A 22,393-nucleotide genomic window follows, 5' to 3' on the forward strand; every position below is an offset into this window, starting at 1 on the left:
TAAAGGGGTCTGAATACTTTCCGTACCCACTGTATATAGTGACAGCAACATCAGAAAGAAGGAACACGAGAAGCTGGAGAAATACCAAGGGCTTAAAGAAGAGCTAGAAAGGATGTGGAAGGTGAAGGCAACAGTGGTCCCCGTGGTAATCGGCACCCTCAGGGCTGTGACCCCCAAACTGGGAGAGTGGCTCCAACAGATCCCAGGAACAACATCAGAGCTCTCAGTCCAGAAGAGCGCAGTGCTAGGAACAGCTAAGATACTGCGAAGAACCCTCAAACTCCCAGGCCTCTGGTAGAGGACCCAAGATTGAGGAAGACACACACACCACTCATAGGGGTGAGACGGGAAATTTTTTATATATGTGTGTGTGTATGTGTGTGTGTGTGTGTGTGTATACTGTGTATATATGTATGTATGTATGCATAGCAGATGTTTCCCATGCATAGCAGAGTAAAGAACGGAATCATTTATTTAAACTGGTAGTGTGAAAGAGACAGTTGGCAGTGGTACCTCAAATTCCATTAGCATTGTAATAATATAATTTTTTATTAAGGGAAGTTAAACCATAAGTCCATGTACAGGCCAATAATGTGTTTAAAATAAGCCATGCCTTCCTAAGATAAGACAAAGGGGATGTAATACTAAGAGAACAAAGCAAAAAAATGAAAAGAAAAATTAATTAGCACTCTAACACCCTCTTTTGGATTTGCAAAGTAATGACATTATGTGGAAATCTGTCATTTGATGCAGCCTGGTATAGGCAAAGCAAATTCAACAAAAATGTCATAAAGGGAGGAAAGTAGCTGCTGTAAAATTAAAACTGGAAAACACATTTTTACAGTTAATAAAACAGAAACAAATATAGAAACTGTTTTAATTACAAAGGAGCAGATAACAGTGCTGCTGCTGGGTAGTGTTGCCCCTTTTAATGTCATAACTATAGAATGGAAATTAAAAACAAAAAAATAAACTTTCATCCATTTACTACAACGACATTATATATGCAATATATTGGAATGGCGTTCGCCAGAGAACACCAGAACTGGCAGGTCCACCACTGGTGCCCCATTCTCTTCATAGATGAGAGCACATTTACACTGAGCATTTGTGACAGGCGTGAAAGAGTCTGGAGATGCTGTGGTGAGCATTATGCTGCCTGTAACATCATCCAGTATGACCAGTTTGGGGAGAGATATCCTTGGAGGGTCGCACAGATCTGGGAGTCTGGGAGTAGACCTGGATCAGGATGTGCAATGACATCGATGGAACAAGGATGAGCCTGTGATTCAATATTTAATTTTGATTTTCTGTGTGATTTTGAATACAGCCTTCCATGGGTTGATGGTTTTAGTTTCAAGTGACCATTGTTATGTCATGTTCTTCTCAATAAACTGTACAATCTACATTAGTAAAATTGAATAATTTCAGCAATTTTTCATCATGGATTAAAGGATTTAAAGTGTTCCCTTATTTTTTTTTTTTTTTGAGCAGTATATATTAGTTTTTGCTTTATTTATGTTTAAGTAGCCGAATAATGACAAATGCCTTGCCATGACAATATTACAAATCCACCAGAAATGTCTGTTTACACTTCAAACCCTACAGCCTTTTGTATCACCAAGGGGCGAGACAAGCAAATATGTCTATCTCAGTACTCTATAAAGTGGACAAAAAACCTTGTAATAAAAAAAGCAGTTCACTCTGGGACCCATAAATGTTTAAGGGCCAACATGACAAGCAGCCTTTTATATCCCAGAAGATGTAGCTGAAATAGTTTGATGATCAAATGCCATAGAAGGAAGAAGAGTTGCTCACTGTATATTTACAGTTCTTCTGTCTTGGGTAAACTAGAGATGCTTTACATACTGTACTGATGGACTAATTCTAGTCAAACATGTTTCCAATATGGGAGACTAACACTCGGACTGTAAGATAGTTTTGAAGACTTGACAAATTTTATGAAATAGTGCTTAATTCAGCAATGCAGAAGCTGAGGATGATATTTAGATTCTAAAAGGAATTGTTAAATGTTACATAATTTTGATATATATTTTATAATATATATAATATAATATAAAATAATATAATAAAATATATTGTTCTATGTATCATGGTTAGTTGTTGCCAACTACACACAACACACAGGATTTTGTTGTTTTCCTAATGTGTCGACCTCAGACACTCAAAATCATTTACCGAAGCTGAAGCAATTTAATATGTTTGAAAATGCTACTATTTTGAAACTACTTTTTATTAATATTCTTTTTTTTTTTTTTAAATTTTGTTAAAGTTTTGTAATATTTGACACACAGTACCCTGTGATGGACTGGAGACCTGTCCAGGATGTACCCCTGCCTTTCACCCGAGAGAGAGCTGGGATAGGCTCCAGCAGATCCCTGGGACCCTGGCTTTCAGGAAAAAGCAGGTATAGAAGATGGATGGATGGATGGACACACAGTAACCATACAGTGTGTCCCATTTTTGAAAAAGCTAACTATTGGTTTTATAGTGTTTCCCCACTGCTCCTGATCTCTGTGATTCTGGCAGACTATCGATTTTCCTACACAATTTACACATTTAAATATACACAGTATTTGTTTTAATCATATTTGGGAATAGCATCGTGAATGTAAATTGCTGTCACATTTAAATACAAAAAAAAATGACTGCAGTGTATTAGTTCTGACTTTTCATACTTTAGAGATTGGCACTTTTTAGCCTTTTGTGCACTTGTTACTGATGCATTACTGTCAGTTATCATGCAGATTGAGAGAATACGCAAAGCGGAAAGTTCACACAGTACACAGGCCTGTGGGTTCTATAGGACTCCACCTTTTTGTACTCACCCACTTCCCCTTAACCGCCTAAAGGCAGGAAGAGAGGAGAGAGAGAAGAGGAAGAGAGGCAAAAGGGGTGGTCTTATTGCTTTCATTTAAGGTAAAAAAAAATGCAGAAGTGAGAAGTTCAGTAGACACCCACATAAAGAGAGAGGGGGAAAAATAAGAGGGCAGTCAAACAAACAAGACTCAAAAGTAAAAAGTCGGTAAAGTACTACATACAATCATGGCTCCCTGGACGAGGACTACTACAGAGCGGTATGGTGTAGGTAAGTTAAAATGTACTAATATGTGTTAATATGTGTGTATCTTTGTGCATGTGAGTGCACATATATTTTGCTTTAGTGCCTCTCTGTGTAGCTCTGCTGGTAAATATCCCTGGTATAAATAAGAAATAAACAGCTATCATTTCCTGCTTGACAGGATGTAAGCAGGTGCTAACGGCCTGGTAGAACTTCAGGACGCACACATCAGATGTAATCCCCCCCACAGAGCTTAAATCTTATTCACCACATCACATCAATGCAGCAAAACTTATAAGACTTGCATTGGATTGCATGGGGATACTATCATAGACAAAAATTACAATCTATCCTAAGCTGATGGAGTAATGAGGTAATCACCATGCATTACAAATCACGCAGCACATAAATACAGAAGCCAGAACTATTTCTGAAAATTAAAGATTAAATTCGGCATCGGGAACAAATCCCAGACTGTGGAAATTCTCAGTACAATCTGCATTTTATCTGCCATGTGGGTTGAATATGGCTGAGCTAATTAGCATGCAAAGTCATCAGATTTGCAGTATAAACAGAAGCTGAGCAGAAACGGAGGTGCCTGACGTTCAATACAGACTATAATATAACAGATATAATATAACTGGGCTTTGCAAATGATGTAATGATTTACTGGCTACTTGTAATAAGTTACACATTTGTATTGTATTGTAAAAATGAATAAGGAATGAATTAAGATTTTTGTCAAAAATAGTTCTGCCACTTAGGATCCAGCATTATCCCCATGATCCTCAATAAGAATAAGCAGGTATAGATAAGGGATAATACTGCCACTTATAGATTAAGATTGTCAATGAAGGTGAAGCTTAAACATTTAGAATCAATTACTTATATAATTAATCATTGAAGAATTGTTTATCTGTTGTATCTGGATAGAATATCTTCCTGGTCTGTGTAACATGACAATACAGGAAGTAGATTAAGAAGGAAGGAAGTTGCGCATGTAAGTGTGAAGCTGTACTGATTACTGTATAAAGAGCTGATTGTAAAGAAAAAAAAAAAAAATATATATATATATATATATATGCAATACTGAGCTTGAAAGTTAAACCAAATTATTAAATATAAGTGAACAAATGTGAAGGTTAGGGATATTTGTTGTGACAAAAATGGAACGGAGAAAGTCTGTGAGCTAGTGCAAACAGACGGCAGCAGTTTCACAGCTATGCTTACTTTCTGCAACACTCTAATCACAGTGCACCATTTGCAGTTTTTCAATGTTCATCGACTTGGATTTCAGTGCTCGGTGTACTCATTTGCTCTGCCATGCCACTGCAGCACGTCTGCAAAGGCTGCACTTAACATTATAGTTAATTTGCTTAGTTTTTAGATTAAGCAATTATGTGATGGATTGTATATTTAAAAAAAACCTTCTTTCAGTTGAGTAGTTTAAATGAATGATCATTTCAGCTCAATGAAAATCATTATATATTCAAGCTGACATACTTGTAGTTCCTCACCCATGTAAACACACTTCTGGTAAACTGGCGCATGGAAAAAATGACAGAAGAGGTGTTAGAACTAAACATATATACCAGTGATGTCAGCTGAATTCCTACATAAACCAATATTATTATTATTATCCTATAAATGAAAAATGGGTTTTTTTTTTCAGCTATGAATGTGGTTCTATCTTTGGTCACTATATATAGATCCTAGTTTTTCCTAAGCTCACTCTCCAAAGCTTAACTGAAATAACTACTCAACATAGGTTTTAAGAGTTTAATTGAGACCAAAGTGAGAAACTTTCACATTGTACCCCAACAGCAGATATTATTTCACCAAACGTTTATGTTTTGGTGACAAAAACTGCATGAACTACAAAACAGAAGTAAAAACCAAACAGTAGTTAAAAAAAAAAAGTTTTATAGCTACATACACCATTTAACATATAACAAACTATAAAACCTTCTGTCAGACTCGAACTTCTAACCTTCAGTGTTCGTTCTCCTAGTTACTTGTCTTTGCCTCTGAAATTTCTCTTCTAGTAAAGTGGAATTTTGTTGGCAATGGAGACAAACAACTTTCCCTGGAGGTAGGAGATGCAGTCTACATCCAGGAGGTCTGTGAGGGTAAGGTCATCTCAAAACATAAAAAAATACATTACCTGAATAAACCTATATTGTGATATCATAATAAGGTACCGTATGTTAATGTTTTGTAATTTCAGGCCTGCGTGTCGCATGTCTATGCATGATAAATACCTCTACAAAAGTAGCATCCAAATATTACATTATTGTTATACCAGTCAAAAATGATATGCAATCCTAGTTTTCCCTCCAGGTTTCAGTCTTCCACATTTCCGACAATTTTGTATTTCAGTCAAGTAACAATCAAATGACAGTAGATTTGTTTTTCAGGATGGTACAAGGGCTACTTGGCCCGGAACAAAGTCCAACAAGTAAGAGCTCTCACTCTCTCTCTCTCGCTCTCTCTCTCTCTCTCTCTCTCTCACACACACACACACACACACACACACACACATAATCATTTTTTTTTTTCATTTTGACTGTGCATCACATTCATTTCAACCCAAAGAATGCATGATATTCACCCACTTGTAGTGGGGAGATCTGTTCTAGTTGTGAGGATAGAATAAGTGTGAGCTACCACTGTTTACCCCTTTTTGACCGATTCATCTCCACCCATGCTTCTCACCTCTGCAGGGAGTGTTCCCTGCCAGTTTTGTCCATCTTAGAGAGGTCATCATTGAAAAACGAGGGTGAGTGAAATAAAATATGAATTTCAGTGTCTTCTGAATTGATGTTTTACCGTATTTGTGAGTGTATGTATGTGTGTGTGTGCAACATCAGAAATGAGGAGGTGGTGATATCTGCAGAGATGCCCTTGGTGAAGGAGATGACCACCACACTGAGGGAATGGGGAAGCATATGGAAACAGCTCTTTGTGGTAAAACAAACAAACAAGCAAAAAACTGTGTTTATGTAAATGAATATGTGTCTCTGAATGTGACAACATACATCTACCTGTCCAGGCCAATAAAGACGCACGTGTGAAGCAGGTACAGAGGCTGATGTGGGATCTAATGGAGTGGCGTTCCCAGCTCCTGTCTGGCACTCTGCCCAGTGACGAGTTCAAGGAGCTCAAGCAGAAAGTCACCTCAAAGATTGACTATGGCAACAAGTACGTCTTGTCAAAAACAAAACCTCTTTGTTCAAACTTGTCTTTCTCTACTGCATCTTCCTCCATGCTCTCTGTCTTCTTCTCTCCTGCACTTCTCCCTTCACTTGTTGCACTTTTTTATTTTCTGTTCTTCTTGCACGTTCCACCTATTTCCCCCCCCCATATTCTAACTGTCCTCCTTCTTCCTAATCCAGAATCCTGGAGCTGGACCAGGTGGTGCGAGATGAGAATGGGAACATAATGGACCCAGAGCGGGCTAGTGTCATCAGTTTGTTTCGGGCCCATGAGGAGGCCACAGCCAAGATTAATGAACGCATCAAAGAGGAGCAGGTATAGGCAAAGACAATAAATAAATAAATAAATAAATAAATAAATGTGCTAGGGAGCAGAAAGGACAGTGTGTAGGATAGAGAGTGAAAGTCTCTTGGGGCTGATTTGTTATGGTTTGTGGTTTGTCTGCACTAGATTAGGGGTTTTTTTACCCCACAGCTTGAGTTAATTTCACTAAATGTAAAAACTATCCCGAATCCCATTTTTTAAGAAGTCATTTAACTTTATCAGCATGAAAATGCTATGGGAAATATATTTTGCTTGCCAGTCATGTCTGCCAGCTAAGCCTAATTAACAATTCATTTTTCTTACAAATTGGCTCGTCTTCACTTCACCTCCACACAGCCTGTTTGACGTTTAACACTGAGTCATTATTAAGAAATATGTGTGTTCTTTTATAATTTTCTTCTCTTACAAACTTGCAATCTGGATGCTGCAGCTGCTTCCTCCCAGAATTAAGTAACAGGCCATATTTAAGTGTTATACCCGCCAAGCAGATTTGTCAGAGCCTTGAACATTAGGTATTTGGCTGACAGTTTATGCTATTAAAAACCTTGTCCCAAGATGACTTTCTAAAACAAATGTTTCCTCCTGCAGTCCAACATCCAGACAGACCACAGTGGGATTTCAGCACGGATCCAGTCCTCCCCCACCCACAGCCTTTACGTCTTCGTCAGGAACTTTGTCTGTCGCATCGGAGAGGACTCGGAGCTCTTTATGTCCCTCTATGACCCCATCAAACAGGCCATCATCAGGTATCACTTGTTCCTTTTTCAGAATGATTTTAAGAATTTAACGCTCCAGATTTATATTGAAGATTAAATGTGTAAAAGTGAAGGATTATTTAATCCCCTTTTGTACATTTCAAATTAATGTTGCGTTATAGCATCATGCTTGACAGCTACAGTAACTTTATGTTACTCATCATTTTGATTAGAAATCCAAATTGCATAAACTCATTCCTTTAAATTACATATAAACATTGGGAAAATAAGATTATGTGGGTTTAGCCTCCATCATATCCCTTGGTACCCATTTAATGTCTGAAATGAAAGAAAACATTTTTGTACTGAGGTTTTGAATCTTAGGTCTCTACAATGTGCAGACACACATGCTACAGCCTCCACGCACTTTCCTCTGTTCTTCTCCAATTCCTCATATATACCTCTCTTTCTTCTGTTTCCTTATTTGTCTTCTCTCCCCCTTTGTTGAACCCAGCTAATTGAGAACAATGCTAAGCCAAAAATATGAATACAAAAAAAACACAAATTATAGAGCAGCAGATATTGACTGGCAGCACTATGTGGTGCCTGACAGGCCTGTAGCTAAGCCCCATCACTCACTGTCATACTGGGCATAGCTATGTGTCTCAGCCACTGCAGCTGGGAGTTTTAAGATAGACCTGGATCGATCATCTTTTCCTCAATATATATCCACCAACCATTCAAGCGCCTCTTACTTTCTTGGCATTTGTCCTGATTGTTTTTCATCTCTTTGGTCTATATTATTCAGTACTTTTTGAGATATCGGCCTGCCTTTTAAAAAAAAAGAAAAATGCAGATAGTAGGGTTTTATGACAGGAATCTTTCAGTAAGGCATCCACTTTTTCTCAGCTTTGATTCATCTCACTGACACTGTAGAAGCGTGCCCATTTTTCTGTCTGTCTTTCTATTCATCTCCCTGACATTGTCTGTTACTGTACTCTGTCTGCTTTTATGTCATGAAAATGCTGCTGGGAATATGGGGGTTGTAAGTTTAGAACTTAAGTGTAAATTACTACACCAGCTACCACACCTACATGCCTGTCAGGGGATGACTGAAACATCTGAAGTTTCCCAGATGTCATGTACCTAATATTACATCAGTAAACTTCACACAGCTCATTTACATCAGCTGGGGTGCTGTGTGATATTTTCCTGAAGATTGAGCTACTAAAAGATATGGGAGGTACTGTAAACAGTCCAGCTTTATCTGGACTCATTCTGGGACTCGACAGTAATAGTATTTTTATCTTTTGATTCATCACTTCATGCAGGGAAAAATATTTACAAACCCCTAATCAGAGAGGAATGTGCAGAACTTCACAAGCAAGGTTCTTTTTTGTGGCTGCAATTTCTGATAGTATGTGTGGTCGGTTTTTAAACTGGTATAACTTGTTAGAACAGCAGCGTATCAGGTATAATATATGACTTTAACTGTTTATCATCCATTGTGCAGTGAGAACTACTTGGTGCGATGGGGCAGCAAAGGGTTCCCCAAGGAGATTGACATGCTGAACAACCTGAAGGTCGTCTTTACAGTAAGTGGCCACAGGAGGGCACTGTCACACTGTTTCTTACCTTAGAGACAGTATGGGATTAAAGGAGTTTATTTTGTATTTGAAGATTGCACTGTTTTTTTTTTATTTTCTCTGTTTTTTTAAATTTTCTCTCACCCTCTCTTTCCTACAAACATACCATCTCCAACTCCCCCCCCCCACTCCAACTAATCTTTTTTCTCTCTTCTTCTCCCTGTTTTTGGCTGCCACCAGGACTTGGGGAACAAAGACCTGAGCAGAGAGAAGATTTTTCTGATATGTCAGATAGTGAGAGTGGGCAGGATGGACCTGAAAGAGACCAACAGCAAGAAGTGCACTCAGGGGCTGAGACGGCCATTTGGAGTGGCAGGTACAAGAAGAAGAGCCAGACCAATTTTGTCCAGCTACATTTCCAATCCCAGTGGTCAAGTGATGTGGAAAGTATTCAGTGCAGTTATTAGACTTACTACGTTGCTAATCAAAAAGATTTCCCATTTTGATGATAGGCTGTTTTATCCCATTCCCTTGCCAAAATTCACCAGTCTAGCAGTAACAGTAATGGCCTTTAGAAGATTGTTCAGTAATTTGAACTTTTGCTCCCTAAAGGTCAGAGTTCAGAGTTTTGTCTGAATTGTTAGTTGCAGCAGGGTTTATTCTCCTATAATAATAGTCACAAATAAGCTGTCAGGGTGTGTCCTGAGGCCTGTTTTGTGAGACCAGTATATCACGCATTAGAAAGCATTACACGCAAAACTTCACAGAGGCTGTCATTTTTTGACTGATGTGAATGCACATCTGAAATTACTGCTGTTTGAATTTGTCATCACAGACATATTTGTTTTCTCTTTTTTTTGGCAGTAATGGACATCAGTGATATCATCAAAGGAAAGACTGAATGCGATGAGGAGAAGCAGTTTTTCATCCCTTTCTTCCCGTACGTCCTATTTTCATCTGCTTTTCTCCAGCAAATCTCGCCCCCTCGGTTTCTTTTCTGAGTAACCGAACTCACAGATCCAACCTGTAATTAAAATTGTATAATTGCAATCTTGTGTGCGTGAAGGTTTCAGCATCTGCACGATTTCAACTGTGTCTGTCTGTGTTTGTTTGGCTTCAGGGTAGTTGCTGAGAATGACTTTCTCCACACCTTGCTGAACAAGGCGACAGCGTTACGGGGAGACAGTGGTGGCCAAGGTACCGTCCTAGACTTACAGGCTTTGCTGTCCGTTTCCTAGCGTGAAAGCCATGTGACTGCTCTGCCAAACTTTGTGCTGCTGCTGTATATGGGCTGATGATTCCCACTGGACTGTAGACACTGCAGTCATTTGTGGTCAGATAAAATGGCCATTTCTCATCGTATCCTTGCCTCTTCTCTCTACTCTGTGGGTGAGAATGAAGGCCATTATCCTGATGGATAGCATGCGCCCTTGAGCTGATGTTTTCATATTCGTTACCCTTTATTGCTCCCTCACCAACATCCAGTCTCACCACCCACGTAGTTCATGTTTATGGCTGACTTTGACAATCCCTTATGTTTGACACCATCTTGTTCCACATAGAGTCACCTCACATGTTGGACCACACTGTCATATCGCTCAGCATTTATCTTTGGTCCAGCTCCTGAAGGCCCTGGGTATAACCTAGATATGAAAGCAGCACCTGGACGAGCAGATATGGAAGAAGCACCTGAGGCCACTAGATGTCTGTTCTTAACATTATTCAGTGCCCTAATCTCTCCCTCCTCTCATTTTGTGATGCTTTTGCCACTGTACACACTTATATGCACACACTAACAGGCACATGCAGTTTTCCCTGGAGTTATATGGTTAGCCTTGAAAATGTGGGTTTGTGACATAGTTTTCACCAACTATGTAGTTCCTTTATATAGCTCAGCCCTTTTATCCTGTTCATTCCAGGTTTTATTCTTTAGGAGTAAATTTCTGTCTATTATGAAAACACTTTCATCCTTTGTTTGCTTTGCTCTCGTGTTAGACTCATATCACAAAAAGGACATACATTTTATAGAAGTGATTACAGTATAGGCTGCAGCAACAACCGACATTTTTCACATTCCCAGTTCACCTTTAGCATTACATTTCCCACAGCGACAGGTTTGAAATAATTCATTTGGATGCAGAGAGAAATGAAAATTCCCTCATTTCAGACAGTATCTCTACACATCTGAACAGGTGCTCAGCGGGGACAACTAACCAGACCAAACAAATAGAGAGACTCCCACATACAGTTTTAGCCTGTGATATTTATTAATTAAGAGCGTTATAGTCTATTCATTTTTCATTAAGTGGGTCCCTCATATAAAATAGCCTGGAGTGACACGTTCAGTATTTGTTAAAGTAAAATTTCCTAAGAGATTCAGTATAAGAGAACATGAAGGGCCCTTCATGTTCTCTTATACTGACTCTACACCTAACTTGTGTCTAACAGTGGTTTAATGTATCTGTAATTTAATGTATCTTTTGAGTTAATTATTCTTTAGATTAACAACCCATTTACTGCTAATATATCCCAGAGGTACACCCACTAGTGAATATGTGCAATAAATCTGCCCTTTATCTGAAGTTTGAGTTTGGAAAGTTCCATAATGGTCTAAATGCCTCTTCAGAGGCTTATAAATATAAATATAAATATAACTTTTTTCTTAAGCGTAATACATAACCTCCCTTTATTCTCTAACTCCACCTCCATCCAGGTCTGTGGGTGACCATGAAGGCTTTAGTTGGGGACATCGTTCAGATCCGGAAGGAGTATCCTCACCTGGTGGACCGCAGCACCGTGGTGGCCCGTAAGCTGGGCTTCCCGGAGATCATCATGCCAGGAGATGTTCGCAACGACATCTACATCACGTTACAGGGTGGTGACTTTGACAAGTACAACAAGACAACACAGAAAAACGTGGAGGTCATCATGTGGGTCTGTGATGAGGAGGGCAAGGTTATACAGGTGAGCAGTACCTTTGTGTATTTGAATGGGAAAGCGATTTATATAAACATGGACTGCTTTGTGTGTGTGGGGGGGTTGCGGCAGAGTATGCAGGTTTGAAAGTGTGTATGTGTTCTGTATGTGCAGTGTTTAAGAGATTGATGTGGTAATAGGGCAGTGAACAAGCATGGCATTGATCAAGCACTCACTCACCTTCTCATAGCCAGGGACTACAGATGCTTTATCCAGAATGGAAATCCATTTTAGGCATACATGGACATCAATGAACACACACACACACACACACACACACACACACACACACACAGACAGACAGACAGACACATACATGAACTTACAATCCTTCAGCTCAGTGTGAAACACATCATTCTCTCCCTCTCTTTCCTAGAACTCTATCTGTCTGGGTGCAGGGGATAAGACAGTCAGTGAGTACAGATCGGTCATCTACTACCAAGTCAAACAGCCCCGCTGGATGGAGACGTTTAAGGTGTGTATTTTGTGCATGTGTATATCTGTGTGTGTTGAATTTTCGTTCCTTCAATGCTCGGTATTTCTTTCAGTTTCCTTTAAATGTCTGGTTCCTCATTTCATCCATAAATTTCAATAAAACAAACCTTGGAAAGTCATTGCATAGCCAATAACATAAGATGTCCTCCAGGTGGCAGTCCCTTTGGAAGAGATGTGTAAAGTTCATTTGCGCTTTATGTTCAGACACCGCTCTTCTCAGGAATGTAAGTATGAGTCTGCCTTCATCTACCTGGTCTTTCCACAATTCCACCCACAATCTTAGTTCCTGTCTAGTGATTCCCTTAGCATAATGTGACAATGATTGGAAGCAATTTGGAAAATGACCCAAGGTGCCATTAAAGATACTTGATTATACAAATCAGAAGGTTTTCTTCCTTCCAAAGCTTAATTCTTATCTGTCGCCCTTCCCTATTTCCCTGATATGTTTCTCTCCTGACCCTTTCTCCTTCTGTTTACACATCTCTCTCCATTTGTCTTCAGCCAAGGACAAGAGTGAGAAGAACTTTGCCATGGCCTTTGTGCGTCTGATGAAGGATGATGGGACGGTTTTGCAGGATGGACTGCATGATCTTGTAGTCTTCAAGGTGAGAACCAGAAACAGAACTTCTGTAGAACAACACAGACACAGTATGCTATTCAAAGATGAATCAAATAAAGGGTAAGTTATATCAGCTGAACTCAGAACCAATTTCATTTAAAAGTGGATATGCATCTTATTTTCTACCAAATCCCACTTTCCTTGACGCCCACTGACATTAGGCAACTGAATAGCAGATCAACACAGATTTTTCAGAGCTACACAGATGCAAAAGCTCCTCTGAAAGTCAGAACTTTCATTGTGCATCTTTTATGATAAGAAAGGGTCACAGCTCATTACTTCTGTTGCACCAACCACCTTGGATTAAACAGCCCAACTACAACAAAGCCGAGATATCTTTTTAACTCGTCAACTTGTGGTTAATAACACAACCAGTCTGCAGGATTGTTTTGATTCAAAAGACATGAATTAATGAGGAATTTGTTTTCACTCTATCGGAGTTCAGTGCCATCTCCCAGAGGTTTTTCTTTATCTATATAATGACAAGAAGTGAATTGTAGACTTGACAAATCACTGATGCATACAGCTCTAATTGTCTAAAGCATGATAGAAAAAAGAACACAGACCATGCATGTCTGAAAACAAGTTAATACCAGGAAGAGGCAAAGCAGACCTACAGTAAATATATAGCGAGTCATGATGAGAGATTATGGCCATTCAGACAGGTTGAGTGAAGCCAAATAGATTTCCTGCCAAATGAGCCAGAACTAAGATTGAATCCCCTTATTGATTAAATGCCAAACGCAATGAAGATTAATTACTCGTGATTCACTCAAAGACCAAATGGACGGTTCCCCCGTGCCCTCTTTTCGATTATCTCTCGTTATCCCTGCAGTCCTCACGATCCCTGTGCCACTGATGGCTTCAACTCCATGTTTTTCATCCAACTCACTCATTAATACTTAGTGGTTTGACATTAACTAAAGCAAAGCTGAGGTTTCAGACCTGAATGAATTTATGACCCGAATAGGGTTACATTTATATGTATATAAGAATCTGCAGCAGTACCTGATGACATAAACAGAATAGAAACTCAAAATGCCAAGAGGAGATTTCTCATCTTTTTTCCATGTCTTTTCGCTTCTTTCCAATGTCTTGACTCTGTCTTATGTAGTTTTTTCAAACTAAGGAGGAAAATCAGTAGTTTTTGTTTTGTTTATTTTTCCTTTCTTTGCCTCACTGTTTTTTAAATTTATGTGTTTACAACTAGAAGTTGAGTTAGGCAGAAGTAGATAAGTGACTGATCACAGGGGATTACTGCTGTGGAACCAGTAACTACAGTCTTTTCAGGGTTGGCCTGATAAATCACTGCAAATCCCAGTATCCCTCTGTCTTCTGCTTATCTTCCATCAAGGCATTTTGACTGACCACAGAAAATATAATCCTTGTCCTAGTGCTGCTGTGACTCTCACCAAACATCAGTGCCATATGTAAAGTTGTATCATTACTACTGTGTCAGCACTACTGATTTAAAATGACTTTCTCTCATTGTCTTGTCAGGGTGACAGCAAACGCATGGAAGATGTGCACTCTTACTTGTCGTTGCCCTCAACCCGCCACCACCACAGCGACCCCCACAAGGTGGCAGTACTGAGCCGCAGTTCCAGCAGTGTGTCTGGGGGTGGAGGCCTGTCAGTCAGCTCTAGAGACAGCTTCAGTATCTCCAGTCTGGTGTGCTCCACCAAACTCACCCAGAATGGTAGGTGTATGTGTGTTTTTGTTTGGATGGACACGAAGTAGGTGTTACAACGTTCAAATAGCCATTCTGTGAATTGACATCAACCTATTCTAGAGATATTGTAGAAAAACACACACGTAAATGCACGCAATATAATATAAAGAAGGATTAGGGCAGAGATTATGAGCACAGAGAAGTAGTGTGTTTGAACTTAAACCTGACACATCAAAAAAACATAACATCCTCTCTCAGCAAAGTAATAGGACTGGGCAAAAAACAATGAATCATTGGTGAAAAGTCTTATTGACATCGCATCTTTAATGGAAAACAGGAAATTAGATACTTCAGATAATGGAGGAAAGAACCTCTTGTCTCTAAAAAACACACATATCTATATATATCTATTCCTCTGTCTGCATCTTTTACTTGGATCCCTCCTTCCTTCTCTGGTGGGCACGACTAAGTCTTGAGATCCAGAAATTCAGATTTAAGTTAGAAAACTTCTAAAATGTTTGGCAAAATACAAGGAAACATTTTTTCTGATGTCATTAGGCAAAATGTTATTTATAGGTTTAGGGTTGAAAATTGAGACAGCTGAAGAGTGAGTCTGGGTTAGGGTAAAGGGAACCTCTAGCCAATTAACGGTGAGTCATTTGTATGTTAATTAGGTCAGTGGTGCCAGAAGTACAAAGTGTGTGGGTGTGTGTTTATGCGCATTCACATCTAATATTACTTACATTGTTTGGACTTTATACACATTATGAAGACATGGAATCCACCTAAATCTAAGTGTTTGAACTTTAGGGTGATTAATATAAGGTTAAGGTAAGGTCAGGGTAAGGTTAGGGTTAGGCAACTAGTAACAAAGGTTAGGATGTCCAGTAAATGAATGTAAATGTAAGGTCCCCACAAATGTAAGGTCCTCACAAGGAATGTTAAACATATGTGAGTGTGTGCACGTTATGGTCAGTAAGCAAAGGATGGGTGGGAGCTGTGTATATCCATGGGTTTTATCAGTGGGGAGTGTTGCCATTTTGTCCTACACACCCTGGCAGTCAGCCACACATACTGAAGTCTATATCCACATCAACAACTGCATACACACGCACACTCCAGACAGTAAAGTGCATCAGACACAGGTGCAGTGCAACAGCTGTTACTGAGGAAGCCAGTCCATCATTATAATGAACATTATCCTGCAGTATTAATCACCTGTACACACATGCACATACACACAGAAAAAAGCTTTTAGGCAGCCATGCATGTCCACAGCATTGTTTAGGGCCACTCACCAGATGTGAGGCTTGGCTTCGTGAGTCAAAAGTTATTGGACAGTGAAAGCGGTGAGCTTCGAGTGGGCAGCCCTACAGAGACATGGAGATCTGCCCCCTATCAAACTGTAGCACAATTAATGACAGAAAATGTGTATATGAATGAAGTGAAAATCTCATTAATGACAAATCATCACGTTTTGTTGATTGAGCTATTATTTCCACTCGAGCTCCTTTAAGACAAAACCTGAACATATCCTGTCTCTCCTCTCTCTAGTGGGCCTGTTGGGGCTCCTCAAGTGGAGGACTCGACCTGAGCTCCTCAGAGACAACCTGGAGAAGCTCAAAATCATTGATGGAGAGGAGGTTGTTAAGGTCAGCGATGTGATTCAAAGTGTGCCTTTGCATAAGCGTGTAAACTGGCACGTGTGTGCTCTTACTGGTGCTCACCTTTGTGTTTTTGTATGCATGCAGTTTCTGCAGGATACACTGGATGCCTTGTTCAACATCATGATGGAACACTCCCAGACGGATGACTACGACATCCTTGTGTTTGATGCCTTGGTGAGTGTGTGCGTGTGCGTGTGTGTGTGTGTGTGTGTGTGTTGTGTGCTTTGTCAACAGATGTAGGTGATTTCTTGACAGCCTTCCTCTGTGTGCATTGAGCCTTATAGCTCTGTGTCTACCTGTCTATCTCCGTCCAAATAAACATGTAGAGTACTCCTCACCTGCTTTGTACATGTCTGATGTTGTGTAGACATATAACCCTACCTGTTCTTCTGTTTTTTATCTGCCAGATATACATCATTGGCCTGATTGCTGACAGAAAGTTTCAACACTTCAACACAGTGTTGGAGGCCTACATCAAACAGCATTTCAGTGCTACACTGGCCTACAAGTATGTTATTTCCTGGACCTGAAACCACTTCCTTTCATCTCTTTCAGTGAAATTTGTATGAGTTTCCCATAAGATCGACAGCACTGGCAATAACACCCTGTAACTCTTGCATCAGAACTTAATGAATACAGTACATTTAGAACAATACAGCCCATGTTTCTCCACCCCACTTTTTATTTCATCTAACACTGTGGAAGATTGACATAATAAAACATAAAAACCTGCAAACAAGCAACATACAACTCTATATAAAAATATATTATGATTGGAATCACACAAAAAAAAAATTAGTTTGATCAAAAAGGCAAGATATTCAGTAGCAAATCAGTATGCTCATGCAACAGTCCTGTTAATGTCTTTAAAAAGCAGCCAGCTCTTTATTGAGTCTACCACGGTTGACTTTAGTATCAATAAAACTCGCAGGGCGAGACCAGCTATGTACAGTACGGTTTATGGTTCTTTGAGGAGTTCCATAAAACACCAGCTGGGCATTCATTTAGTTCTGATCATAGGGAAGTTTCAGAACTGTGTTCAACTCTGTTAACAAATGTAAAATATTTCAGTTGTGGGAAACTACTACTAGTGTATCAGCAAGTTCTGCTGCATTCTTGTTTGCATTTCAAATGGAGGATTATATGCTCTTTCATGAGGCAGTTCTCCCATCTCTTCAGAATAATGAAATCCTCTAAATCCCACCAGATAATCTCAATAATGTTTTGTCATTAAGCCAGGAAGTGTTTTGTGCTTCTTAGAAAGACGGACACAGAAGCTTAATGTACACTAGGTATGTAGATGGCATTAATTTAGTTTAAGTAAATGTCTTACTGCATGCCAATGATACACACATTTAAAACCTAATGTATTCATTTAAATGTCAGCTGATGATTCAGGGTTTGGATTCTAACTATTGCACTATATCCAGTTGCCAGAGGAGGTCAGAGTATGTGTTAGCTTTTGACCTACTTGATTGAACAGGATTAGAGTATTCTCCAGCTAGGCAGAGTTTTAACCCTGCATTTCTGTGGTGCATTGGCTAAAGCATTCAGGCATATACCTCAATCACTTCTAGCTGCTTTTTCCTCTCTGTTAATTCACTTCACTTGATTCAGTGGGGCCTAGAGAAACCAGTTGTTTGCACTGGCTAAGCTTCAGTTAGGAAATTAAAAAGCCATCTAAGTCCTCCTCATCTTTTCTTGCTTGCCCCTTTCCCCTTGCTACCCCTCCTTTAGCCTCCTTCGCCCAATTATCCCTGACACTCTCCTCCTCTCTTAACCGCTTTTCTCCTCTCCTGTCTGATCTTCACTCCATCTATTCATCTCGTCTCCCCATCATCACTCCATCCCCTCTCTGCCAGTGTGTTGGTGTTCATCCTCCTTATGAGGGTCACTGCAGCTTAACGCCTGTCAGCCCAGAGGCTGGTATGTAAAACTATGTAACACCCTCTCACTATGTTTTAAACTCTGTATCTTTTGCTCTTAAAAGAGAACAAATCCTCCTGTATTTGCCTTTAAGTCAAGCACCAAAACAAAGCCAGAGAAGACTGAATGGTAATAACATAATATTTTCAAGGCCACCCAAATGGCAGTGAGACCAGATTAGAGTTCATTTTTAAAGGGACTTTGTTATTGTTTAAAAGCACTGCATAGTTTTAAAAATGAACTCCTTTTGTTCTTTCAATGAAATAGAGCCATCACAAAGCCAAAAGTCTTAACCCTCTCCAAGCCAGCAGTATTACTTGTTGTGTTTAATGTGCCATTAATGCACAGCGATATTAGGCCCATAGGTCATAAACTTAAATTGAACTCTGCACCACCCACACCTCTCTCCCCCACACCAGAATATTTGTGTGTGTCTAAAGATGTCTGTAGGGTGTGCATGTGTTGGAGACCGATTTTTTTAGTTTTTTTTTTTTTTGTCTGTGAGCTATGTGAAAGGTACATCTGTTGAGGTGTGAAATACTATTTTTTAATTTTTTTTTTTTTTTTACCTCTGGTCTTCTCCCTTATTCTTTCTCACTCTGTTGCACTGTCTTTCTGCTCTACGGAAGTGAAAAATTGAGTTGGCGATTAACCTTCCATCCTGTGGAACATCAGAAAAGAAATGACAAATCTGATTGAATGTTTTTGACTTTTCTTTTTTTCCCATTATTTCCTTTTTTCTTTATCACTCTTCATATCATTCTCTTCCAGAAAGCTGATGTCAGTGTTGAAGAGGTATCTGGATGTGTCCAGCCGAGGGGAACAGTGTGAGCCCATCCTCCGAACTCTCAAAGCCCTTGAGTACATCTTCAAGTTTATCGTCCGCTCACGCATGCTCTACTCCCAGTGAGTGTTTGCATAGACTAACAACTTCACACGTTTGGTGGAGTGATCATTATAATTACTTTTAATTTCTTTTTGAACCACAATAATGCAAATATAGACTCTAGAAGGTACTCACACAGAGCCAAGTGACACTGTATTACTGGAGTAATTGTTTGACAGTTCTGTGAGAAAATGCTGCTGATTGCAGCACAAATGCTGCTAATAAACATTGATGATAAAGTGCAGAATCCAAATGAGAGCTAATGGCAGAGACAGGGTGCTGGAGGCAGCCAGCAATGCACCAGCTGGACAAACTTCCTGCAAGAGAGACTTATGACTCCCGCTGTGCTGAGCTGAGACGAGAGCTGCACCACTCAATAAGTGTAAACATCATTTAGTGTGTAACTGCTGAGCAAAAGTTGATGCTGACAGTTCAGAAACATGATCCACAAATGTGCCTTTCCTGTGGGTGACTTAAAGCACCTATGTGTGTTTTTGTGTAGATGTGTGCGGAAATAACACACGGACATGTTTTGAATCGCATATCTGTGGGTGTGTGTCTTTTTTGGGTGCAGTGTATTAGTATTTGTAGAACTGAAATGGGTGGGGATCTCAGTGTGTGTGTGTGTGTGTGTGTGTGTGTGTGTGTGTGTGTGTTGGTGTGTTTATCATTTGACGTCCATTGGTCAGTGAAGGTCTGTCATTTTAATCTTCTAGAGGGCATTGTGGGCTTTGTTTGTTGAAATTGATCTGTTTGTTTATCGATGTGGTTGGTGCATATGTTTATATATTCATAGAGTGTATGCAGGTTTGTGTGAATGCATTAGTATGGATTCCCAAGTGTGTGTGTGTGTGTGTGTGTGGTGTTAGTGACATTGTGGGGACTTGGTCTTCCTGTGGGGACTTTTGTGAGAATTTTTGAATTTTACAGTGATGACTTAATTTGTGGTTAGGATTAGGCAGGTAGTGGCTATGATAAAGTTTAGAGTAAGTCTTCCAGAAATTAGTGAATAAGTCAACAAAGTCCCCACAAGGAATAAAGACAAAGGTATTTGTGACTGCTATTACTTAGATTGTGGGGACTGAAACCTTTATACACTCACAGTTCGCACTCCACCTCCACCATGTAAATTGTATGTGTGTGTGTGAGCCCACATACACTCACTGGCCACCATTATTAGGTACACCTGTTCAACTGCTTGTTAACACAAATAGCTAATCAGCCAATCACATGGCAGCAACTCAATGCTCAATTTAGGCATGTAGGTGTGCTCAAGACGACTTGCTGAAGTTCAAGCTGAGCATCAGATTAAGGAAGAATGATTGAAGGATTTAAGTGATCTTGAACATGACATGGTTGTTGGTGCCAGACGGGCAGGTCCAAGTATTTCAGAAACTGCTGATCTACTGAGATTTTCATGCACAACCATCTCTAGGGTTTACAGAGAAAAAGAAAAAGAGAAAATATCCAGTAAGCGACAGTTGTGTGGATGAAAATGACAAAATAAAGCACGTTTGGGATGTGGAGAAATGGGAGATTCGCATCACGGATGTGCAGCTGACAAATCTGCAGCACCTGCATGATGCTATCATGTCAATATGAACTAAAATCTCTTCTGAATGTTTCCAACACCTTGTTGAATCTATGCCATGAAGAATTAAGACAGTTCTGAAGGCAAAAGTGGGTCCAACCTGGTACTTGCAAGTTGTACCTAATAAAGTGGTGTATATACATACATAGTTGTGTGTACGTGTTCATCACATTGTCACTCCAATGCTCTGTGACTGACTGAGCTCATCTATCTCCCCTAGCAAACCCCAAACTGATAAATCGCTCTCTCCTTGTCTCTTGCGCTCTCTCTACTTCTTTATCTGTCATCCCCCACCTACATGCATCTGACCACTTGAATTTTTTTTCTCAATCTGAGATTTCCATCCAGCCATTAAATATTGCTTATTCCTGCTATCCAGGGTTGTGGGGGAGACTGGAGCCAATGCCTGCTGAGTGAGAGGCAGGGTACAAACTGGACAGGTTGTGAGGCTTGATTTGTGTTCATGTGAAGTCTATTGGAAGTGTGTAATATTTACTTCAAAAATATGTAAGGCACGCTGTACCAGATTTTGCTCTTTCCTTCACCTTCTTTCTGTCCTTCACACCCTATAGCTTTCATTATTTCCCTGTAGTCTAGTTCATTGGTTGTATCGGTTTCTTTTTTCCTCCCTTGAGCACTTACTGTGTTCTATATTTCTCCTCTGTTATCCTCCCCTTGTCCTCTTTTCACCATCCCTCACATCATCTTTAAAATTCACCGTCTGTTATCTTCATTCCTCTTTTATTTTTTCCACACCATTTCCTATTGAAGCAGATTGCAATTTATCATTTAATAAAATGATCTTTTTCTTATTATAAGGATCTTATTAAGAAATTGCATCTGTTTCCTCTGAGATGTTATATTTTGATTATCTAATCTTTGTAGTTATCACAATATGTAGATTTTCTAATTGTGTTATTTTATTCTTAATCATATCTCATTATTTTGAAATAGGAAGACGTAGTGTCTGGTAGCTAATGTCACCATGACACACCACATTACTCTATTTCACCTGTCCAGTAGATAAATGCCAAACTTTCTAGACCAACTTTGGATGCATTCCTGCTTTGTCACAATTATCCTGACTGTCTCAAGGGTCTACAATGTTTGTCTGATTGTCTTCATTAGTAAACTGTTAAACACAAACAGGATTTAACAGCAACTGTGCCCCATTGCACCATGATCACATTTTCAAACGATTGACTGATAATTACTTAAACAAGAAATATTGTTTTTGTTATACTTGCGTGCCAGATTCAAAGGAGTGATGCATCTCAACAATGTATGCTCTGCAATACTTATGTGTCATACAAAATATTCACGCCTGATCCAACCTGAGGGATTCTTACAGATTACTGCTCAATTGCAGAGATGAACATTTTCACTGACTGGACCATAGGGGGACTACAATTACACATTGAATCAAGGTGACATTTTTGAGTGATTTCCTCAGAAAGGCATTTCATAGCTCATTGGGAACATGTTGTCTTGTTCTCCTGTTTTTTCTTGCTCACAGCTCCATGCAGCTGACCCGTCCTCCATACTTTCCCTCCCACTCCCTAATTTCTTCAGATTTTTCATCAGTGACCCTCACACTTTTCCCTCCCCCCTGCTGATCATCATCCCTCTCTCTCTTCTCCATCTGTCTCCAGTATTAG

The 22,393-nt window shown here is 39.6% G+C and overlaps 1 protein-coding gene across 1 annotated transcript in view; it reads left to right on the forward strand.

Moving 5' to 3' along the window:
• The first annotated feature begins 2,886 nt into the window (after window positions 1–2,886).
• dock2 (dedicator of cytokinesis 2) overlaps window positions 2,887–22,393 on the forward strand; it is an 81,754-nt gene continuing 62,247 nt past the window's right edge. Inside the window, exons 1-21 of the mRNA XM_026331254.2 lie at window positions 2,887–3,109; window positions 5,128–5,211; window positions 5,500–5,540; window positions 5,806–5,861; window positions 5,953–6,049; window positions 6,135–6,283; window positions 6,478–6,613; window positions 7,211–7,368; window positions 8,831–8,912; window positions 9,144–9,279; window positions 9,768–9,843; window positions 10,024–10,100; window positions 11,617–11,867; window positions 12,256–12,354; window positions 12,526–12,598; window positions 12,876–12,979; window positions 14,494–14,692; window positions 16,220–16,317; window positions 16,417–16,506; window positions 16,740–16,840; window positions 19,030–19,164. Coding sequence (XP_026187039.1) covers window positions 3,067–3,109; window positions 5,128–5,211; window positions 5,500–5,540; window positions 5,806–5,861; window positions 5,953–6,049; window positions 6,135–6,283; window positions 6,478–6,613; window positions 7,211–7,368; window positions 8,831–8,912; window positions 9,144–9,279; window positions 9,768–9,843; window positions 10,024–10,100; window positions 11,617–11,867; window positions 12,256–12,354; window positions 12,526–12,598; window positions 12,876–12,979; window positions 14,494–14,692; window positions 16,220–16,317; window positions 16,417–16,506; window positions 16,740–16,840; window positions 19,030–19,164 — 2,285 coding nt within the window. The 5' untranslated portion in view covers window positions 2,887–3,066. The remainder of the gene's footprint in view (window positions 3,110–5,127; window positions 5,212–5,499; window positions 5,541–5,805; window positions 5,862–5,952; window positions 6,050–6,134; window positions 6,284–6,477; window positions 6,614–7,210; window positions 7,369–8,830; window positions 8,913–9,143; window positions 9,280–9,767; window positions 9,844–10,023; window positions 10,101–11,616; window positions 11,868–12,255; window positions 12,355–12,525; window positions 12,599–12,875; window positions 12,980–14,493; window positions 14,693–16,219; window positions 16,318–16,416; window positions 16,507–16,739; window positions 16,841–19,029; window positions 19,165–22,393) is intronic.

This window comes from Mastacembelus armatus, chromosome 10 (assembly GCF_900324485.2).
Source record: "Mastacembelus armatus chromosome 10, fMasArm1.2, whole genome shotgun sequence".
Classification (NCBI taxonomy): domain Eukaryota; kingdom Metazoa; phylum Chordata; class Actinopteri; order Synbranchiformes; family Mastacembelidae; genus Mastacembelus; species Mastacembelus armatus.